Source organism: Oncorhynchus nerka, linkage group LG5 (genome assembly GCF_034236695.1).
Source record: "Oncorhynchus nerka isolate Pitt River linkage group LG5, Oner_Uvic_2.0, whole genome shotgun sequence".
In the NCBI taxonomy this organism is placed as follows: Eukaryota; Metazoa; Chordata; class Actinopteri; order Salmoniformes; family Salmonidae; genus Oncorhynchus; species Oncorhynchus nerka.
Window position 1 is genome coordinate 16,654,369 of NC_088400.1, and position 23,676 is coordinate 16,678,044.

At 42.7% G+C, this 23,676-nt stretch overlaps 1 protein-coding gene across 4 annotated transcripts in view; it reads right to left on the reverse strand.

The window, feature by feature from the left end:
- The window catches only part of LOC115121483 (transcription factor COE1-A), a 132,603-nt gene that overhangs the window by 49,687 nt on the left and 59,240 nt on the right, over positions 1–23,676 (reverse strand). For all 4 annotated transcript variants that reach the window (XM_065018413.1, XM_065018411.1, XM_065018410.1 and 1 more), the window contains exons 7-10: positions 17,200–17,281; positions 16,904–17,045; positions 12,597–12,727; positions 10,714–10,840 (exon numbers count right to left, since the gene is read on the reverse strand). In XM_065018413.1, the coding sequence (XP_064874485.1) occupies positions 10,714–10,840; positions 12,597–12,727; positions 16,904–17,045; positions 17,200–17,281 (482 nt within the window). The remainder of the gene's footprint in view (positions 1–10,713; positions 10,841–12,596; positions 12,728–16,903; positions 17,046–17,199; positions 17,282–23,676) is intronic.

Sequence of the window (23,676 nt, forward strand, 5' to 3'; positions counted from 1 at the left end):
ACCTGGGAATATGTAGCGTCAGGTGTGTTAAATTAAGGTGTATTTACCTGTGTATATGAAGCGTCCAGGTGTGTTAAATTAAGATGTATTTACCTGGGAATATGTAGCGTCCAGGTGTGTTATATTAAGGTGTATTTACCTGGGAATATGTAGCGTCAGGTGTGTTAAATTAAGGTGTATTTACCTGGGAATATGTAGCGTCAGGTGTGTTAAATTAAGATGTATTTACCTGGGAATATGTAGCGTCAGGTGTGTTAAATTAAGGTGTATTTACCTGTGTATATGAAGCGTCCAGGTGTGTTAAATTAAGATGTATTTACCTGTGTATATGAAGAGTCCAGGTGTGTTATATTATGGTGTATTTACCTGGGAATATGTAGCGTCAGGTGTGTTAAATTAAGGTGTATTTACCTGGGAATATGTAGCGTCAGGTGTGTTAAATTAAGGTGTATTTACCTGGGAATATGTATTTACCTGCGTCAGGTGTGTTAAATTAAGGTGTATTTACCTGTGTATATGAAGCGTCCAGGTGTGTTATATTATGGTTTATTTACCTGGGAATATGAAGCGTCAGGTGTGTTAAATTAAGATGTATTTACCTGTGTATATGTAGCGTCAGGTGTGTTATATTAAGGTGTATTTACCTGTGTATATGAAGCGTCCAGGTGTGTTATATTATGGTGTATTTACCTGTGTATATGAAGCGTCCAGGTGTGTTAAATTAAGGTGTATTTACCTGGGAATATGTAGCGTCAGGTGTGTTAAATTAAGGTGTATTTACCTGGGAATATGTAGCGTCAGGTGTGTTAAATTAACCTGTGTATTTACCTGTGTTATATGTAGCGTCCAGGTGTGTTAAATTAAGATGTATTTACCTGGGAATATGTAAGCGTCCAGGTGTGTTAAATTAAGATGTATTTACCTGGGAATATGTAGCGTCAGGTGTGTTAAATTAAGGTGTATTTACCTGGGAATATGTAGCGTCAGGTGTGTTAAATTAAGGTGTATTTACCTGGGAATATGTAGCGTCAGGTGTGTTAAATTAAGATGTATTTACCTGGGAATATGTAGCGTCAGGTGTGTTAAATTAAGGTGTATTTACCTGTGTATATGAAGCGTCCAGGTGTGTTAAATTAAGATGTATTTACCTGTGTATATGAAGAGTCCAGGTGTGTTATATTATGGTGTATTTACCTGGGAATATGTAGCGTCAGGTGTGTTAAATTAAGGTGTATTTACCTGGGAATATGTAGCGTCAGGTGTGTTAAATTAAGGTGTATTTACCTGGGAATATGTAGCGTCAGGTGTGTTAAATTAAGGTGTATTTACCTGTGTATATGAAGCGTCCAGGTGTGTTATATTATGGTTTATTTACCTGGGAATATGAAGCGTCAGGTGTGTTAAATTAAGATGTATTTACCTGTGTATATGTATTTACCTGCGTCAGGTGTGTTATATTAAGGTGTATTTACCTGTGTATATGAAGCGTCCAGGTGTGTTATATTATGGTGTATTTACCTGGGAATATGTAGCGTCAGGTGTGTTATATTATGGTGTATTTACCTGGGAATATGTAGCGTCCAGGTGTGTTATATTAAGATGTATTTACCTGGGAATATGAAGCGTCCAGGTGTGTTAAATTAAGATGTATTTACCTGTGTATATGAAGCGTCCAGGTGTGTTATATTAAGGAGTATTTACCTGTGTATATGTAGCGTCAGGTGTGTTATATTAAGGTTTATTTACCTGTGTATATGAAGCGTCCAGGTATGTTAAATTAAGATGTATTTACCTGTGTATATAAAGCGTCCAGGTGTGTTATATTAAGGTGTATTTACCTGGGAATATGTAGCGTCAGGTGTGTTATTTTAGGTGTATTTACCTGTGTATATGTAGCGTCAGGTGTGTTATTTTAGGTGTATTTACCTGTGTATATGAAGTGTCCAGGTGTGTTATATTAAGATGTATTTACCTGTGTATATGAAGCGTCCAGGTGTGTTAAATTAAGATGTATTTACCTGGGAATATGTAGCGTCAGGTGTGTTAAATTAAGGTGTATTTACCTGTGTATATGTAGCGTCAGGTGTGTTATATTAAGATGTATTTACCTGTGTATATGAAGCGTCCAGGTGTGTTATATTGAGGTGTATTTACCTGGGAATATGTAGCGTCAGGTGTGTTATATTAAGGTGTATTTACCTGTGTATATGTAGTGTATTTACCTGTGTATATGTAGCGTCAGGTGTGTTATATTAAGGTGTATTTACCTGTGTATATGAAGCGTCCAGGTGTGTTAAATTAAGATGTATTTACCTGTGTATATAAAGCATCCAGGTGTGTTATATTAAGGTGTATTTACCTGGGAATATGTAGCGTCAGGTGTGTTAAATTAAGGTGTATTTACCTGGGAATATGTAGCGTCAGGTGTGTTAAATTAAGGTGTATTTACCTGTGTATATGAAGCGTCCAGGTGTGTTAAATTAAGATGTATTTACCTGGGAATATGTAGCGTCCAGGTGTGTTATATTAAGGTGTATTTACCTGGGAATATGTAGCGTCAGGTGTGTTAAATTAAGGTGTATTTACCTGGGAATATGTAGCGTCAGGTGTGTTAAATTAAGATGTATTTACCTGGGAATATGTAGCGTCAGGTGTGTTAAATTAAGGTGTATTTACCTGTGTATATGAAGCGTCCAGGTGTGTTAAATTAAGATGTATTTACCTGTGTATATGAAGAGTCCAGGTGTGTTATATTATGGTGTATTTACCTGGGAATATGTAGCGTCAGGTGTGTTAAATTAAGGTGTATTTACCTGGGAATATGTAGCGTCAGGTGTGTTAAATTAAGGTGTATTTACCTGGGAATATGTAGCGTCAGGTGTGTTAAATTAAGGTGTATTTACCTGTGTATATGAAGCGTCCAGGTGTGTTATATTATGGTTTATTTACCTGGGAATATGAAGCGTCAGGTGTGTTAAATTAAGATGTATTTACCTGTGTATATGTAGCGTCAGGTGTGTTATATTAAGGTGTATTTACCTGTGTATATGAAGCGTCCAGGTGTGTTATATTATGGTGTATTTACCTGGGAATATGTAGCGTCAGGTGTGTTATATTATGGTGTATTTACCTGGGAATATGTAGCGTCCAGGTGTGTTATATTAAGATGTATTTACCTGGGAATATGAAGCGTCCAGGTGTGTTAAATTAAGATGTATTTACCTGTGTATATGAAGCGTCCAGGTGTGTTATATTAAGGAGTATTTACCTGTGTATATGTAGCGTCAGGTGTGTTATATTAAGGTGTATTTACCTGTGTATATGAAGCGTCCAGGTATGTTAAATTAAGATGTATTTACCTGTGTATATAAAGCGTCCAGGTGTGTTATATTAAGGTGTATTTACCTGGGAATATGTAGCGTCAGGTGTGTTATTTTAGGTGTATTTACCTGTGTATATGTAGCGTCAGGTGTGTTATTTTAGGTGTATTTACCTGTGTATATGAAGTGTCCAGGTGTGTTATATTAAGATGTATTTACCTGTGTATATGAAGCGTCCAGGTGTGTTAAATTAAGATGTATTTACCTGGGAATATGTAGCGTCAGGTGTGTTAAATTAAGGTGTATTTACCTGTGTATATGTAGCGTCAGGTGTGTTATATTAAGATGTATTTACCTGTGTATATGAAGCGTCCAGGTGTGTTATATTGAGGTGTATTTACCTGGGAATATGTAGCGTCAGGTGTGTTATATTAAGGTGTATTTACCTGTGTATATGTAGCGTCAGGTGTGTTATATTAAGGTGTATTTACCTGTGTATATGAAGCGTCCAGGTGTGTTAAATTAAGATGTATTTACCTGTGTATATAAAGCATCCAGGTGTGTTATATTAAGGTGTATTTACCTGGGAATATGTAGCGTCAGGTGTGTTAAATTAAGGTGTATTTACCTGTGTATATGAAGCGTCCAGGTGTGTTAAATTAAGATGTATTTACCTGTGTATATGAAGCGTCCAGGTGTGTTATATTATGGTGTATTTACCTGTGTATATGAAGCGTCCAGGTGTGTTATATTAAGGTGTATTTACCTGTGTATATGAAGCGTCCAGGTGTGTTATATTATGGTGTATTTACCTGTGTTATATTAAGGTGTATTTACCTGGTGTGTTAAATTAAGGTGTATTTACCTGGGAATATGTAGCGTCAGGTGTGTTAAATTAAGGTGTATTTACCTGGGAATATGTAGCGTCAGGTGTGTTAAATTAAGATGTATTTACCTGGGAATATGTAGCGTCAGGTGTGTTAAATTAAGGTGTATTTACCTGTGAATATGAAGCGTCCAGGTGTGTTATATTATGGTGTATTTACCTGGGAATATGTAGCGTCAGGTGTGTTAAATTAAGGTGTATTTACCTGGGAATATGTAGCGTCAGGTGTGTTAAATTAAGGTGTATTTACCTGTGTATATGAAGCGTCCAGGTGTGTTATATTATGGTGTATTTACCTGTGTATATGAAGCGTCCAGGTGTGTTATATTAAGGTGTATTTACCTGTGTATATGAAGCGTCCAGGTGTGTTATATTATGGTGTATTTACCTGGGAATATGAAGCGTCAGGTGTGTTAAATTAAGATGTATTTACCTGTGTATATGTAGCGTCAGGTGTGTTATATTAAGGTGTATTTACCTGTGTATATGAAGCGTCCAGGTGTGTTATATTATGGTGTATTTACCTGGGAATATGTAGCGTCAGGTGTGTTATATTATGGTGTATTTACCTGGGAATATGTAGCGTCCAGGTGTGTTATATTAAGATGTATTTACCTGGGAATATGAAGCGTCCAGGTGTGTTAAATTAAGATGTATTTACCTGTGTATATGAAGCGTCCAGGTGTGTTATATTAAGGAGTATTTACCTGTGTATATGTAGCGTCAGGTGTGTTATATTAAGGTGTATTTACCTGTGTATATGAAGCGTCCAGGTATGTTAAATTAAGATGTATTTACCTGTGTATATAAAGCGTCCAGGTGTGTTATATTGAGGTGTATTTACCTGGGAATATGTAGCGTCAGGTGTGTTATATTAAGGTGTATTTACCTGTGTATATGTAGCGTCAGGTGTGTTATATTAAGGGGTATTTACCTGTGTATATGAAGCGTCCAGGTGTGTTAAATTAAGATGTATTTACCTGTGTATATAAAGCATCCAGGTGTGTTATATTAAGGTGTATTTACCTGGGAATATGTAGCGTCAGGTGTGTTATATTAAGGGTGTATTTACCTGTGTATATGAAGCGTCAGGTGTGTTAAATTAAGGTGTATTTACCTGGGAATATGTAGCGTCAGGTGTGTTAAATTAAGGTGTATTTACCTATGTATATGAAGCGTCCAGGTGTGTTAAATGAAGATGTATTTACCTGGGAATATGTAGCATCAGGTGTGTTATATTAAGATGTATTTACCTGGGAATATGTAGCGTCAGGTGTGTTAAATTAAGATGTATTTACCTGTGTATATGAAGCGTCCAGGTGTGTTATATTAAGGTGTATTTACCTGTGTATATGAAGCGTCCAGGTGTGTTATATTATGGTGTATTTACCTGGGAATATGTAGCGTCAGGTGTGTTAAATTAAGGTGTATTTACCTGGGAATATGTAGCGTCAGGTGTGTTATTTTAGGTGTATTTACCTGTGTATATGTAGCGTCAGGTGTGTTATTTTAGGTGTATTTACCTGTGTATATGAAGTGTCCAGGTGTGTTATATTAAGATGTATTTAACTGTGTATATGAAGCGTCCAGGTGTGTTAAATTAAGATGTATTTACCTGGGAATATGTAGCGTCAGGTGTGTTAAATTAAGGTGTATTTACCTGTGTATATGTAGCGTCAGGTGTGTTATATTAAGATGTATTTACCTGTGTATATGAAGCGTCCAGGTGTGTTATATTGAGGTGTATTTACCTGGGAATATGTAGCATCAGGTGTGTTATATTAAGATGTATTTACCTGTGTATATGAAGCGTCCAGGTGTGTTATATTATGGTGTATTTACCTGTGTATATGAAGCGTCCAGGTGTGTTATATTAAGGTGTATTTACCTGTGTATATGAAGCGTCCAGGTGTGTTATATTAAGGTGTATTTACCTGTGTATATGAAGCGTCCAGGTGTGTTATATTATGGTGTATTTACCTGTGTATATGAAGCGTCAGGTGTGTTAAATTAAGGTGTATTTACCTGGGAATATGTAGCGTCAGGTGTGTTAAATTAAGGTGTATTTACCTGGGAATATGTAGCGTCAGGTGTGTTAAATTAAGGTGTATTTACCTGGGAATATGTAGCGTCAGGTGTGTTAAATTAAGGTGTATTTACCTGTGTATATGAAGCGTCCAGGTGTGTTATATTAAGGTGTATTTACCTGTGTATATGAAGCGTCCAGTTGTGTTAAATTAAGATGTATTTACCTGGGAATATGTAGCGTCCAGGTGTGTTATATTAAGGTGTATTTACCTGTGTATATGAAGCGTCCAGGTGTGTTAAATTAAGATGTATTTACCTGTGTATATGAAGCTTCCAGGTGCGTTATATTATGGTGTATTTACATGTGTATAGGTGTGTTAAATTAAGCGTCCAGGTGTGTTATATTAAGGTGTATTTACCTGTGTATATGAAGCGTCCAGGTGTGTTATATTATGGTGTATTTACCTGTGTATATGAAGCGTCCAGGTGTGTTATATTAAGGTGTATTTTCCTGTGTATATGAAGCGTCCAGGTGTGTTATATTAAGGTGTATTTACCTGTGTATATGAAGCGTCCAGGTGTGTTATATTATGGTGTATTTACCTGTGTATATGAAGCGTCAGGTGTGTTAAATTAAGGTGTATTTACCTGGGAATATGTAGCGTCAGGTGTGTTAAATTAAGGTGTATTTACCTGGGAATATGTAGCGTCAGGTGTGTTAAATTAAGGTGTATTTACCTGGGAATATGTAGCGTCAGGTGTGTTAAATTAAGGTGTATTTACCTGTGTATATGAAGCGTCCAGGTGTGTTATATTAAGGTGTATTTACCTGTGTATATGAAGCGTCCAGTTGTGTTAAATTAAGATGTATTTACCTGGGAATATGTAGCGTCCAGGTGTGTTATATTAAGGTGTATTTACCTGTGTATATGAAGCGTCCAGGTGTGTTAAATTAAGATGTATTTACCTGTGTATATGAAGCTTCCAGGTGTTTATATTATTTACCTGTGTATATGAAGCGCCCAGGTGGTGTATTTACCTGTGTATATGAAGCGTCCAGGTGTGTTATATTAAGGTGTATTTACCTGTGTATATGAAGCGTCCAGGTGTGTTATATTATGGTGTATTTACCTGGGAATATGTAGCGTCAGGTGTGTTAAATTAAGGTGTATTTACCTGGGAATATGTAGCGTCAGGTGTGTTAAATTAAGGTGTATTTACCTGGGAATATGTAGCGTCAGGTGTGTTAAATTAAGATGTATTTACCTGGGAATATGTAGCGTCAGGTGTGTTAAATTAAGGTGTATTTACCTGTGTATATGAAGCGTCCAGGTGTGTTAAATTAAGATGTATTTACCTGGGAATATGTAGCGTCAGGTGTGTTAAATTAAGGTGTATTTACCTGGGAATATGTAGCGTCAGGTGTGTTAAATTAAGGTGTATTTACCTGGGAATATGTAGCGTCAGGTGTGTTAAATTAAGGTGTATTTACCTGTGTATATGAAGCTTCCACGTGTGTTATATTATGGTGTATTTACCTGGGAATATGAAGCGTCAGGTGTGTTAAATTAAGATGTATTTACCTGTGTATATGTAGCGTCAGGTGTGTTATATTAAGGTGTATTTACCTGTGTATATGAAGCGTCCAGGTGTGTTATATTATGGTGTATTTACCTGGGAATATGTAGCGTCAGGTGTGTTATATTATGGTGTATTTACCTGGGAATATGTAGCGTCCAGGTGTGTTATATTAAGATGTATTTACCTGGGAATATGAAGCGTCCAGGTGTGTTAAATTAAGATGTATTTACCTGTGTATATGAAGCGTCCAGGTGTGTTATATTAAGGAGTATTTACCTGTGTATATGTAGCGTCAGGTGTGTTATTTTAGGTGTATTTACCTGTGTATATGAAGTGTCCAGGTGTGTTATATTAAGATGTATTTACCTGTGTATATGAAGCGTCCAGGTGTGTTAAATTAAGATGTATTTACCTGGGAATATGTAGCGCCAGGTGTGTTAAATTAAGGTGTATTTACCTGTGTATATGTAGCGTCAGGTGTGTTATATTAAGATGTATTTACCTGTGTATATGAAGCATTGAGGTGTATTTACCTGGGAATATGTAGCGTCAGGTGTGTTATATTAAGGTGTATTTACCTGTGTATATGTAGCGTCAGGTGTGTTATATTAAGGTGTATTTACCTGTGTATATGAAGCGTCCAGGTGTGTTAAATTAAGATGTATTTACCTGTGTATATAAAGCATCCAGGTGTGTTATATTAAGGTGTATTTACCTGGGAATATGTAGCGTCAGGTGTGTTATATTAAGGGTGTATTTACCTGTGTATATGAAGCGTCAGGTGTGTTAAATTAAGGTGTATTTACCTGGGAATATGTAGCGTCAGGTGTGTTAAATTAAGGTGTATTTACCTGTGTATATGAAGCGTCCAGGTGTGTTAAATGAAGATCTATTTACCTGGGAATATGTAGCATCAGGTGTGTTATATTAAGATGTATTTACCTGGGAATATGTAGCGTCAGGTGTGTTAAATTAAGATGTATTTACCTGTGTATATGAAGCGTCCAGGTGTGTTATATTAAGGTGTATTTACCTGTGTATATGAAGCGTCCAGGTGTGTTATATTATGGTGTATTTACCTGGGAATATGTAGCGTCAGGTGTGTTAAATTAAGGTGTATTTACCTGGGAATATGTAGCGTCAGGTGTGTTAAATTAAGGTGTATTTACCTGGGAATATGTAGCGTCAGGTGTGTTAAATTAAGGTGTATTTACCTGTGTATATGAAGCGTCCAGGTGTGTTATATTATGGTGTATTTACCTGGGAATATGAAGCGTCAGGTGTGTTAAATTAAGATGTATTTACCTGTGTATATGTAGCGTCAGGTGTGTTATATTAAGGTGTATTTACCTGTGTATATGAAGCGTCCAGGTGTGTTATATTAAGGTGTATTTACCTGTGTATATGAAGCGTCCAGGTGTGTTACATTATGGTGTATTTACCTGGGAATATGTAGCGTCAGGTGTGTTATATTATGGTGTATTTACCTGGGAATATGTAGCGTCCAGGTGTGTTATATTAAGATGTATTTACCTGTGTATATGAAGCGTCCAGGTGTGTTAAATTAAGGTGTATTTACCTGTGTATATGTAGCGTCAGGTGTGTTAAATTAAGATGTATTTACCTGTGTATATGAAGCGTCCAGGTGTGTTATATTAAGGTGTATTTACCCGGGAATATGTAGCATCAGGTGTGTTATATTAAGATGTATTTACCTGGGAATATGTAGCGTCAGGTGTGTTAAATTAAGGTGTATTTACCTGGGAATATGTAGCGTCAGGTGTGTTAAATTAAGGTGTATTTACCTGTGTATATGTAGCGTCAGGTGTGTTATATTAAGATTTATTTACCTGTGTATATGAAGCGTCCAGGTGTGTTATATTGAGGTGTATTTACCTGGGAATATGTAGCGTCAGGTGTGTTATATTAAGGTGTATTTACCTGTGTATATGTAGCGTCAGGTGTGTTATATTAAGGTGTATTTACCTGTGTATATGAAGCGTCCAGGTGTGTTAAATTAAGATGTATTTACCTGTGTATATAAAGCATCCAGGTGTGTTATATTAAGGTGTATTTACCTGGGAATATGTAGCGTCAGGTGTGTTATATTAAGATGTATTTACCTGGGAATATGTAGCGTCAGGTGTGTTAAATTAAGGTGTATTTACCTGGGAATATGTAGCGTCAGGTGTGTTAAATTAAGGTGTATTTACCTGTGTATATGAAGCGTCCAGGTGTGTTATTTTAGGTGTATTTACCTGTGTATATGAAGTGTCCAGGTGTGTTATATTAAGATGTATTTACCTGTGTATATGAAGCGTCCAGGTGTGTTAAATTAAGATGTATTTACCTGGGAATATGTAGCGTCCAGGTGTGTTAAATTAAGGTGTATTTACCTGTGTATATGTAGCGTCAGGTGTGTTATATTAAGATGTATTTACCTGTGTATATGAAGCGTCCAGGTGTGTTATATTGAGGTGTATTTACCTGGGAATATGTAGCGTCAGGTGTGTTATATTAAGGTGTATTTACCTGTGTATATGTAGCGTCAGGTGTGTTATATTAAGGTGTATTTACCTGTGTATATGAAGCGTCCAGGTGTGTTAAATTAAGATGTATTTACCTGTGTATATAAAGCGTCCAGGTGTGTTATATTAAGGTGTATTTACCTGTGTATATGAAGCGTCCAGGTGTGTTAAATTAAGATGTATTTACCTGTGTATATAAAGCATCCAGGTGTGTTATATTAAGGTGTATTTACCTGGGAATATGTAGCGTCAGGTGTGTTATATTAAGGGTGTATTTACCTGTGTATATGAAGCGTCCAGGTGTGTTATATTAAGGTGTATTTACCTGGGAATATGTAGCGTCAGGTGTGTTATATTAAGGTGTATTTACCTGTGTATATGAAGCGTCCAGGTGTGCCCTTGCAGAACTGTTTAGACTTGTATGACAGAGTGACCTCTACAACCCCAGGGATGTGTCTTGGGGGAGTCTGCACCCGGATGGCGTGGGCTGTGATGAGCTACGGAGGGGGACAGGGGACAGGGGACAAAGGAAGGTTGTAATATTACATATCTACTTCACTTGTCATTACAGACCCCATAACATTTTTGGGCTCCAGAGTTGCGCAACGGTCTAAGGCACTGCACCTCCGTGCTAGAGGTGTCACTACAGACCCTGGTTCGATTCTAGGCTGTATCACAACCGGCCGTGATTGGGAGTCCCATAGGGTGGTGCACAATTGGCCCAGCGTTGTCCGCGTTTGGCCGGTGTATTCATTGAATCTCATTGTAAATAAGAATTTGTTCTTAACTGACAGTTAAAAAAAGGTTAAATAAAATGTTAATAAAAACAAGTTCTATACAGTGACTTCAGAAAGTATTCAGACCCCTAGACTTTTTCCACATTTTGTTGGGTTACAGCCTTATTCTAAAAATGTTTACATAGTTGTTTTCCCCTCATCAATGTACAACAATACCCCATAATGACATCACAATACCCCATAATGACATCACAATACCCCATAATGACATCACAATACCCCATAATGACAAAGTAAAAATAGATTTTTGGATTTTTTGTGAAGAAAAAAAAAGAAAAAACAACTGAAATGTCACATTTCCATAAGTATTCAGACCGTTTCCTCAGTACTTAGTTGAAGCACCTTTGGCAGCGATTTCAGCCTTGAGTCTTCTTGGGTATGACACTACAAGCTTAGCACACCTGTATTTGGGGAGTTTCTCCCATTCTTCTCCGCAGATCCTCTCAAACTCTGTCAGGTTGGATGGGGAGCGTCAATGTACAGCTACTTTCAATTCTCTCTCCAGAGATGTTTGATTGAGTTCAAGTCTGGGCTCTGGCTGGGCCACTCAAGGACATTCAGAGACTTGTCCCGAAGTCTTGCCTGTCTGCTTAGGGTCGTTGTCATGTTGGAAAGTGAACCTTTCACCCCAGTCTGAGGTACTGAGTGCTCTGGAGCAGGTTTTCATCAAGGATCTCTCTGTACTTTGCTCCGTTCATCTTTCCCTCAACCCTGACTAGTCTCCCAGTTCCTGCCGCTGAAAGACATCCCCACAGCATGATGCTGCCACCACCATGCTTCACCTTAGGGATGCTGCCACCACCATGCTTCACCTTAGGGATGGTGCCACCACCATGCTTCACCGTAGGGATGGTGCCAGGTTTCCCACAGACATGGCTCATGCCATTCAGGCCAAAGAGTTCAATTTTGCTTTCAACTGACCAGACAATCTTGTTTGTCATGGTGTGAGAGTCCTTTAGGTGCGTTTTGTCAAACTCCAAGCGGGCTGTCATGTACCTTTTACTGAGGAGTGTCTTCCGTCTGGCCACTCTACCATAAAGGCCTGATTGGTTGAGTGCTACAGAGATGGTTGTCCTTCCGGAAGTTTCTCTCATCTCCACAGGGGAACTCTGGAGCTCTGTCAGTGACCATCGGGTTCTTGGTCAGCTCCCTGACCAAGGATCTTCTTCCCCGATTGCTCAATTTGGCCAGGCGACAAGCTCCAGAAAGAGCCTTGGTGGTTCCAAACTTCTAACCCTCACCCTAACCCCAAAAAACTCTATTTAACCCTTGCTACTAACCCTAACTCTTAGCGTAATTCTAACCTTAACCCTAAACCCCCCAGAAATAACATTTGACCTTGTGGGGACCAACACAATGTCCCCAGTTTGTGAATTTTTTGTCAAACAAACACAAACACAAACACAAACACACACACACACACACACACACACAAACAGATTAGTGTGCTACTGACCTCACTCCAGACCAGCATGGTACCAAATATGACCTGAAGTCCATCAAAGAAGTTTTCTCCAATGATAATTACTGTAGCCCCGCCTGTTGTCCAGCCCTCACTGGGGCTGATGGCCTTGATACAAGGGGTGGCTGTTGAGGGAGGGAGGGAGATCAGAAATATAGCTTTAACTCCCACAGTACAGTTTCTCCCTTCTGATTGATTCTATGAAGAGAAAAACACAATTCTCCAATTCATAAGCAGGTCTGCTGTGAGGCATAATACTGACCCCTGGATCTTATGATTACAGGCTTTACATTACTGGATCAGATTGGAGAAAAGAACAGCAGTGGAATTACAAATAAATAATAAATAAAGGCTTAATCTCCTCAACTTTACAGATCTCAGCTTGTCAGACATGATGTCATTCTCCAAAGCAGGGTAATCCACTTTACTACAGAATGACTTCTGCTCTTTCCCCATCTCTCTTCTGCCCCTCTCTCCTCTCTTTCTTTACCCTCCTCTCTCTCTCTGTCATCCTTCCCTTTCCTCTCTCTTCACTCTCCTCTCTCTCCCCTCCCTCCGCTGCCTCTCTCCCTTTTCATCTCTCCTTCTCTTCATCCTGCAAGTATTTTCATCGACCCTGATGGTGTGTGTGTGTGAGTCAACCAGATGGTGAAACATGAATCCATGTGATATGATTAACATTTGGGGTCTTCCTCGCTGCCATCTGTTGTGTTCGTTGCCCCTCTAGTACTGCCTATCGCAAGCCCTGATACCGCAATACATATCATTGTGCACTGATTGCCTAGTACTGCCTCAAACAGGCCCTGATACTTCACAAAACACTTAGAGGTCCTCCTCTCCTCTCCTCCTCTCCTCTCCTCTCCTCTCCTCTCCTCTCCTCTCCTCTCCCATGCATCCTTCTTCTCTCAGTTCCCCTTCTTCTTAGATCTCTACTCTCACACCTATCTTCTCTCCCCCATGCTCCCTGACTCTCTTCCCTGTAATGTTGTGTTCTCCCCCACTCTCTTCCCTGTAATGTTGTGTTCTCCTCCACTCTCTTCCCTGTAATGTTGTGTTCTCCTCCACTCTCTTCCCTGTAATGTTGTGTTCTCCCCCACTCTCTTCCCTGTAATGTTGTGTTCTCCCCCACTCTCTTCCCTGTAATGTTGTGTTCTCCTCCACTCTCTTCCCTGTAATGTTGTGTTCTCCCCCACTCTCTTCCCAGTAATGTTGTGTTCTCCTCCACTCTCTTCCCTGTAATGTTGTGTTCTCCTCCACTCTCTTCCCTGTAATGTTGTGTTCTCCTCCACTCTCTTCCCTGTAATGTTGTGTTCTCCCCCACTCTCTTCCCTGTAATGTTGTGTTCTCCTCCACTCTCTTCTCTGTAATGTTGTGTTCTCCCCCACTCTCTTCCCTGTAATGTTGTGTTCTCCTCCACTCTCTTCCCTGTAATGTTGTGTTCTCCCCACTCTCTTCCCTGTAATGTTGTGTTCTCCCCACTCTCTTCCCTGTAATGTTGTGTTCTCCCCCACTCTCTTCCCTGTAATGTTGTGTTCTCCCCACTCTCTTCCCTGTAATGTTGTGTTCTCCTCCACTCTCTTCTCTGTAATGTTGTGTTCTCCCCCACTCTCTTCCCTGTAATGTTGTGTTCTCCTCCACTCTCTTCCCTGTAATGTTGTGTTCCCCCGCACTCTCTTCCCTGTAATGTTGTGTTCTCCCCCACTCTCTTCCCAGTAATGTTGTGTTCTCCCCCACTCTCTTCCCAGTAATGTTGTGTTCTCCTCCACTCTCTTCCCTGTAATGTTGTGTTCTCCCCCACTCTCTTCCCTGTAATGTTGTGTTCTCCCCCACTCTCTTCCCTGTAATGTTGTGTTGTGTTCTCCCCACTCTCTTCCCTGTAATGTTGTGTTCTCCCCCACTCCTTCCCTGTAATGTTGTGTTCTCCCCACTCTCTTCCCTGTAATGTTGTGTTCTCCCCACTCTCTTCCCTGTAATGTTGTGTTCTCCTCCACTCTCTTCCCTGTAATGTTGTGTTCTCCTCCACTCTCTTCCCTGTAATGTTGTGTTCCCCCGCACTCTCTTCCCTGTAATGTTGTGTTCTCCCCCACTCTCTTCCCTGTAATGTTGTGTTGTGTTCTCCCCCACTCTCTTCCCTGTAATGTTGTGTTGTGTTCTCCCCCACTCTCTTCCCTGTAATGTTGTGTTCTCCTCCACTCTCTTCCCTGTAATGTTGTGTTCTCCTCCACTCTCTTCCCTGTAATGTTGTGTTCTCCTCCACTCTCTTCCCTGTAATGTTGTGTTCCCCCGCACTCTCTTCCCTGTAATGTTGTGTTCTCCCCCACTCTCTTCCCTGTAATGTTGTGTTCTCCTCCACTCTCTTCCCTGTAATGTTGTGTTCTCCCCCACTCTCTTCCCTGTAATGTTGTGTTCTCCCCCACTCTCTTCCCTGTAATGTTGTGTTCTCCCCCACTCTCTTCCCTGTAATGTTGTGTTCTCCTCCACTCTCTTCCCTGTAATGTTGTGTTCTCCTCCACTCTCTTCCCTGTAATGTTGTGTTCTCCTTCACTCTCTTCCCTGTAATGTTGTGTTCTCCCCCACTCTCTTCCCTGTAATGTTGTGTTCTCCCCCACCCTCTTCCCTGTAATGTTGTGTTCTCCCCCACTCTCTTCCCTGTAATGTTGTGTTCTCCTCCACTCTCTTCCCTGTAATGTTGTGTTCTCCCCCACTCTCTTCCCTGTAATGTTGTGTTCTCCTCCACTCTCTTCCCTGTAATGTTGTGTTCTCCTCAACTCTCTTCCCTGTAATGTTGTGTTCTCCCCCACTCTCTTCCCTGTAATGTTGTGTTCTCCCCCTGCTCTATTCCTTCTATTCCTTGTTTCTTCCCTCTGCATATGGGCCCTGGTGTAAAATACTACACCATTTAGGGAATAGGGTGCCATTTGGGACACAGGCCTAGAAAATAGTCATCACTGACTTAAAACTTAACGCTGAATCTTAATGTAATCTAGTGTGCGCTTTCACTAAATCCAGTCGTAGTTTGATCACAATGGTCCCTGGGGTTGAGGTCGTTCCACACAGGAAAAATATGTTTCTGTTATTTACCGTCAGGGAAAAGATAATGAGAATCTAACTGGATTACTTTGAGTTGGAGGAATCTGAGCAGGCTCTAAATCATTACAAAGTATTAGGGGTTTCAGTGTGTGTGTGTGTGTGTGTGTGTGTGAGATCGAGCACGCTTGTGTGTGTTAACCTGGGAAAAGCTTTGGGAGGGGGGTAGAGGCTGGGGGATAAACCCAGCCAGGTCTCATAGGAAATAAGCTCAGCGTGGTCTTTAAGCTTCCTGGGCTCTCATGAACCATAGTCCTGCTACGACACATGGTCCTCATAAGACACTATGGCAGTTCTAACAAGAGCCGGCCACTGGGGGAATACAGGATTCACTGCTGCTCTCATCATCTTAGAGGGAAAAGGAAGGAGAGGAGAGGTTGTGATAGGAGAGGAAAAGGAAGGAGAGGAGAGGGGGGGATAAGAGTGGAAAAGGAAGGAGAGGAAAGGAGAGGGGGAGAACAGAGGAAAAGGAAGGAGAGAAGAGGGGGGAGAAGAGAAGAAAAGGAAGGAGAGGAGAGGAGAGGAGAGGAGAGGAGAAGAGAGGAAAAGGAAGGAGAGGAGAGGAGAGGGGGAGAAGAGAGGAAAGGAAGGAGAGGAGAGGAGAGGAGAGGAGAGGAGAAGAGAGGAAAAGGAAGGAAGGAGAGGAGAGGGGGAGAAGGAGAAAGAAGGAGAGGAGAGGAGGGAGAAGAGAGGAAAAGGAAGGAGAGGAGAGGAGAGAAGAGGGAGAGGAGAGCGGGAGAAGAGAGGAAAAGGAAGGAGAGGAGAGGAGAGGGGGGGAGAAGAGAGGAAAAGGAAGGAGAGGAGAGGAGAGGGGGAGAAGAGAGGAAAAGGAGGGAGAGGAGAGGGGGAAAGAGAGGAAAAGGAAGGAGAGGAGGGGGAGAGGAAAAGGAAGGAGAGGAGAGGGAGGGGGAAAGAGAAGGAAAAGGAAGGAGAGGAGAGGGGAGGAGAAGAGAGGAAAAGGAAGGAGAGGAAAGGAAGGAGAGGAGAGGAGAGGGGGAGAAGAGAGGAAAAGGAAGGAGAGGAGAGGAGAGGGGGAGAAGAGAGGAAAAGGAAGGAGAGGAGAGGAGAGGGGGAGAAGAGGAAAAGGAAGGAGAGGAGGGGGGAGAAGAGAGGAAAAGGAAGGAGAGGAGAGGGGAAAAGAGAGAGAAATAAAGTGAGGGAAGAGGGAGGTAGTGATAGAGTTGAGGAGGGAGAAAAAGATAGAGAGAGTTCACCATGCTCCAGGTACGAGGGTGTTCCTTCTGAAGGGTCTTGTCTCCTGGCCCGGCGACCGTGTTTAGAGTTGTTGTGGACAAACATGTTGTCAGACACAGAGAGGACATTTCCGTCCACACTCACCGTGGTAGACACCACCACCTGGGACAGGAGGCACAAGAGACATAGAGGAAAAGGGGACAGGGGTACAGACAAGGACACGTGAGACAGAACCTGAAAGCTACCATCAAATAGCATTACTGTTGTGTCTAATGAAATGATGTAAAATTAGGCTTTGTGGTTCTCTCTCTCCCACCTGAAAGCGTCTCATGTCTCGTGGGTTCCCTGCATTCTTCAGACAGTTCTGGTTGCATTTCAGGAAGAACTTGAGGAAGAACCTGAAGAGAGAGGAGACCAGAAAACAGTCTCATGCATCACTGCTTTTGTTTCCTGACCTAATAGAGCTGCGTGTAATCAGACAGCAATGAGAGCAGCCACTGTCTGAGTGTGTGTACCCCACAGGGCGTTTTGATGCATCTGGTGCAGTTGTGCAGTAGTTAGAGGGAAGGTGCATGCCTACTTCCCACCTGCTTGTAAACCCTCTCGCTTACAGCTTGCTTCTGCTGGCGAGCACTTGTGGCAAACCGGGAAGCAAGCTCTGCATGTAAGCCTTCACTTGCTAGTATACAGTCTCTCCTTCACCAAGACGCCTGCCGGGCCTCCTCGTGGTAACACCCGTTAACTGGGAGTCCCCGTGGTCCCAGGCTCACTCGGCAGGGGATCTTGGAGCTACAGCGGTACCCAGAGGTGCAGTGCACAGGCCCACATTATGTGGACACACCCTGGCATCGGCCAACCACCGTGCCACTGCCTTGTGGGTAAGTCTGGGAAGACAACGTTTATGGGAGCTCACCCTGTGAGAAAAGTAACATGCTGGCGGCGTGCAGCAGGCGGTGCTTCTACGGAGGTAATGGTCGTCTTGGACTTTTTTCCATGTCACCAGAGCCTATTCCAACAGTGAATAAATTATGTTGGGTCAAGCACATCCTCTATGTCCCCTATGTGCCCTATGTCTCCTTGTACACAGATGACTGCGCTCGTGGCCCATACCCCAGAAGCTGTACAAGCCACCCTCACAGCAGCTGTTAGAGCATACAGCAGAATGGGGCTGTCTGTTAACATCCCAAAACAGAGGTCCCAAGTCAGTGGTCATCTGATCCTCCACCTGAAACACATTCTCCATCTCAGACTCATTCCCTGGCTGCTGTAACACACTTTAACATTAACCAGGATTTCCAGAATCTTTTGAACGGCAGGGGAAGGTGTAAAAAAACAAACCTACAAACCAAAGTTGCAGTCCACCAGGCAGTGTGTGTATCTACACTCCTTTATGGATGTGGAACATGGACAGTCCATGCATGTACTTAGTGATCCCACAGAGAACCAATTGCAGGAGCACTGAGGCATCCATCACACACCACCAGCTCAGATGGCTCGGACATGCCATCCTGATACCAGAGGATCGCCTGCCGCAAAAGATGCTGTAGGGACAGCTTCAACTGGGACAGATACTGTAGGGACAGCTTCAACTGGGACAGATACTGTAGGGACAGCTGCAACTGGGACAGATGCTGTAAGGACAGCTGCAACTGGGACAGATGCTGTAGGGACAGCTGCAACTGGGACAGATGCTGTAGGGACAGCTGCAACTGGGACAGATGCTATAGGGACAGCTGCAACTGGGACAGATGCTGTAGGGACAGCTGCAACTGGGACAGATGCTGTAGGGACAGCTGCAACTGGGAAAGATGCTGTAGCGACAGCTGCAACTGGGACAGATACTGTAGGGACAGCTGCAACTGGGACAGATGCTGTAGGGACAGCTGCAACTGGGACAGATACTGTAGGGACAGCTGCAACTGGGACAGATGCTGTGGGGACAGCTGCACCTGGGACAGATACTGTAGGGACAGCTGAAACTGGGACAGATGATGTAGGGACAGCTGCAAGTGGGACAGATGCTGTAGGGACAGCTGGAACTGGGACAGATGCTGTAAGGACAGCTGCAAGTGGGACAGATGCTGTAGGGACAGCTGCAACTGGGACAGATACTCTAGAGACAGCTGCAACTGGGAAAGATACTGTAGGTGGGCAGAAAAAGCAGCTAAAGGACCAACTGAAGGCATCACTATAGAAGTGTGTGTGTGTGTGTGTGTGTGTGTGTGTGTGTGCATCCCTCTTTAGCCTGTGTTGTGGTGTGTTCAGTCTGTCAGATCTGTCTTCAGTGAACAGCTGTGTGTTAGGATCTAAAACCAGGAGCTACAGACATGGAAATTGTAGTCTGCTTGCTGTCCTTTCCAGTGTGTGTGTGTATTTGTGTTTGTGATCATCCATGAAGAGGGCTATGTTTGGTACACATTTCCCTTGTGAGACCAGTCAAACACCGTCCGGACAGCACCCGGACAGCACCAGCACCCGGACAGCACCCGGACAGCACCCTGACAGCACCCGGACAGCACCCTGACAGCACCCTGACAGCACCCTGACAGCACCCGGACAGCAGCCGGACAGCACCCTGACAGCACCCTGACAGCACCGGACAGCAGCCGGACAGCACCCTGACAGCACCCTGACAGCACCCTGACAGCACCCTGACAGCAGCCTGACAGCAGCCTGACAGCAGCCTGACAGCACCCTGACAGCACCCTGACAGCACCCTGACAGCAGCCGGACAGCAGCCGGACAGCAGCCGGACAGCACCCTGACAGCACCGGACAGCACCCTGACAGCAGCCGGACAGCAGCCGGACAGCACCCTGCAGCACCCTGACAGCACCCTGACAGCAGCCGGACCTCTAAGCTTCTGCTTTCACCTGTCTGATCTGATTCACCATCCATCACCACTCTCTCTGTACTCAACAAATATGTGTTGATCACTCTGCATTTATCAATGTTTATCAATACATGTTGTTCCAATGGTACCTTATTCCCTTTATAGTGCACTACTATTGACCAGGGCCCATAGGGTAGTGCACTACTATTGACCAGGGCCCATAGGGTAGTGCACTTCTGTTGACCAGGGCCCATAGGGTAGTGCACTACTATTGACCAGGTCCCATAGGGTAGTGCACTACTATTGACCAGGGCCCATAGGGTAGTGCACTACTATTGACCAGGGCCCATAGGGTAGTGCACTACTGTTGACCAGGGCCCATAGGGTAGTGCACTTCTGTTGACCAGGGCCCATAGGGTAGTGCACTACTATTGACCAGGTCCCATAGGGTAGTGCACTACTATTGACCAGGGCCCATAGGGTAGTGCACTACTGTTGACCAGGGCCCATAGGGTAGTGCTATTGACCAGGGCCCATAGGGTAGTGCACTACTGTTGACCAGGGCCCATAGGGTAGTGCACTACTATTGACCAGGGCCCATGCAGGACCAGGTCCCAGTGCACTACTATTGACCAGGGCCCATAGGGTAGTGCACTTCTGTTGACCAGGGCCCATAGGGTAGTGCACTTCTGTTGACCAGGGCCCATAGGGTAGTGCACTACTATTGACCAGGGCCCATAATCACTGGTTCCAGGCAGTTTAGAGCTGCTTGTCTGCTGCCATTGGACAACAGAGCTGCATATATTAACCACACAGAACATTACTAGGCCTACAGTATACCAATTTTCCTTTATTTGGTTTAATGAAATAAAAACATCTCTCTCTCTCTCTCGTAATTACCCAGAGCAACACAAATGACTGTGGAAGTGAATTTCTGTAAAATGGCTGCATGGCCTCTTGGAGCCTGACGGTGGAATACACGAGCACACACACACACACACACACACACACACACATATCCGAGCCCGGCGGCTGAAAACAGGTGTGAATAATTACAAACACAGACGGCATATCTGGGATAATTGAATGATCACACGCTTTCATCAAATTATGAGGGGGATTATTTGTCACTTTAGTACAATGAAACACACAATCATCCTCCCACTCAGTTAAAAAATATACCAATCAAAGCAGCAAAGCAATAATAACGCAATTTATAAGTAATCCCTGTAGCGACCAAAATATTATTCCAACTAGAAAACTTCACCCCACCTTAGAGTGAATTTCCAAAAGTACGGAAGCCTCAAAGGGTCAATCATCTGATCCACTGATCATGTAAGAACGGCGAGTTTGAGTGTCTGATAGGGGTGGCAGGGTAGCCTAGTGGTTAGTGCGTTGGACTAGTAACCGGAAGAGCTGCAAATTCAAACCCCCGAGCTGACAAGGTACAAATCTGTCATTCTGCCCCTGAACAGGCAGTTAGCCCACTGTTCCTAGGCCGTCATTGAAAATAAGAATTTGTTCTTAACTTGCCTAGTAAAATATCAAAATGCCCTTGCTCCAACTCTTCTTTGTCTTCATCATACTTCCTAACCTTTACCCCTTCAACCCTTCTTTTCTCTCTCCTCAATTCTCCTACTATCTCTGTCCTCTATTCTCCTACTGTCTCTCTCCTCTATTCTCCTACTGTCTCTCTCCTCTATTCTCCTACTGTCTCTCCTCTATTCTCCTACTGTCTCTCCTCTATTATCCTACTGTCTCTCCTCTATTCTCCTACTGTCTCTCCTCTATTCTCCTACTGTCTCTGTCCTCTATTCTCCTACTGTCTCTCTCCTCCTACTGTCTCTCTTCTCTCTACTGTCTCTGTCCTCTATTCTCCTACTGTCTCTGTCCTCTATTCTCCTACTGTCTCTCTCCTCTATTCTCCTACTGTCTCTGTCCTCTATTCTCCTACTGTCTCTCTCCTCTATTCTCCTACTGTGTCTCTCCTCTATTCTCCTACTGTCTCTCCTCTATTCTCCTACTGTCTCTCTCCTCTATTCTCCTACTGTGTCTCTCCTCTATTCTCCTACTGTCTCTCTCCTCTATTCTCCTACTGTCTCTCTCCTCTATTCTCCTACTGTCTCTCTCCTCTATTATCCTACTGTCTCTCTCCTCTATTCTCCTACTGTCTCTCTCCTCTATTCTCCTACTGTCTCTATCCTCTATTCTCCTACTGTCTCTCTCCTCTATTCTCCTACTGTCTCTCTCCTCTATTCTCCTACTGTCTCTCTCCTCTATTCTCCTACTGTCTCTGTCCTCTATTCTCCTACTGTCTCTGTCCTCTGTCCTCTATTCTCCTACTGTCTCTCTCCTCTATTCTCCTACTGTCTCTCTCCTACTGTCTCTCTCCTCTATTCTCCTACTGTCTCTCTCCTCTATTCTCCTACTGTCTCTCTCCTCTATTCTCCTACTGTCTCTGTCCTCTATTCTCCTACTGTCTCTGTCCTGTATTCTGCTACTGTCTCTGTCCTGTATTCTGCTACTGTCTCTGTCCTCTATTCTGCTACTGTCTCTGTCCTCTATTCTGCTACTGTCTCTGTCCTCTATTCTCCTACTGTCTCTCTCCTCTATTCTCCTACTGTCTCTCTCCTCTATTCTCTACTGTCTCTCTATTCTCCTACTGTCTCTCTCCTCTATTCTCCTACTGTCTCTCTCCTCTATTCTCCTACTGTCTCTCTCCTCTATTCTCCTACTGTCTCTCTCCTCTATTCTCCTACTGTCTCTCTCCTCTATTCTCCTACTGTCTCTCTCCTCTATTCTACTACTGTCTCTCCTCTATTCTCCTACTGTCTCTCTCTATTCTCCTACTGTCTCTCTCCTCTATTCTCCTACTGTCTCTGTCCTCTATTCTCCTACTGTCTCTCTCCTCTTTTCTTCTTCTGCCTCTCTCCAGCATACTTTTTCTTTCTCTCTCTTGTGTTCTGTGTTTCTGTTGACAGTTGGTAAATGGCTGTAGGTGAGACTATAGCTCAGCCCTCCATCTGCCATCCTCCTCATCACTCATACTATTTATATGTACATCTGTCTCTCTCTCTCATTTCTCTTTCTCCCTCTTAACTCTTCTACTGTCCCTTCTCTGTCCTCCTCCTATCCTTCTCTTTGAGCTATGAGCCATGTCATACAGATCATCCTCACTACAGTAGCCTAGCATCGGTCTCCTAAACCAATTCATCAGGTCTGAATCCCAAATGGCACCCAACTCCCTACAAGGTGCAATAGTTTTGATCAGAGACCTATGGGCCCTGGTCAAATGTAGTGTACTAAGTAGGGAATAGCGTGCCCAGGTGATGCTCACTCTGCTCTGAAGGTGAACCATTTGTCTCTGGGGTTAATAAAGAGATACATAACCACTTCCCCCTGTCTGATACTGTACTGATGGAGCTGAGGGCTTGGAGTGTAGAGTGGATCCTCTCTTTCTCTCTCCTCTCGTCACTACCTATCTACCTCCCTCCCTCTATCTCCTCTCAATACAATTCAATTCAAGGGGCTTTATTGGCATGGGAAACGTGTTAACATTGCCAAAGCAAGAGAAGTAGATAATATACAAAAATGAAAAAACAATTAAAAATGAACAGTAAACATTACACATACAGAAGTTTCAAAACAATAAAGACATTACAAATGTCATATTATGTATATATACAATATTGTAACGATGTGCAAATGGTTAAAGTACAAAAGGGAAAATAAATAAGCATAAATATGGATTGTATTTACAATGGTGTTTGTTCACCCAGTAAATATGGGAGTTTATCATTGTTTTTGAATTCTTTGTGTGTCTGTGTAATCTGAGTGAAATATGTGTCTCTAATATGGTCGTACATTTGGCAGGAGGTTAGGAAGTGTAGCTCAGTTTCCACCTCATTTTGTGGGCAGTGTTCACATAGCTTGTCTTCTCTTGAGAGCCAGGTCTGCCTAC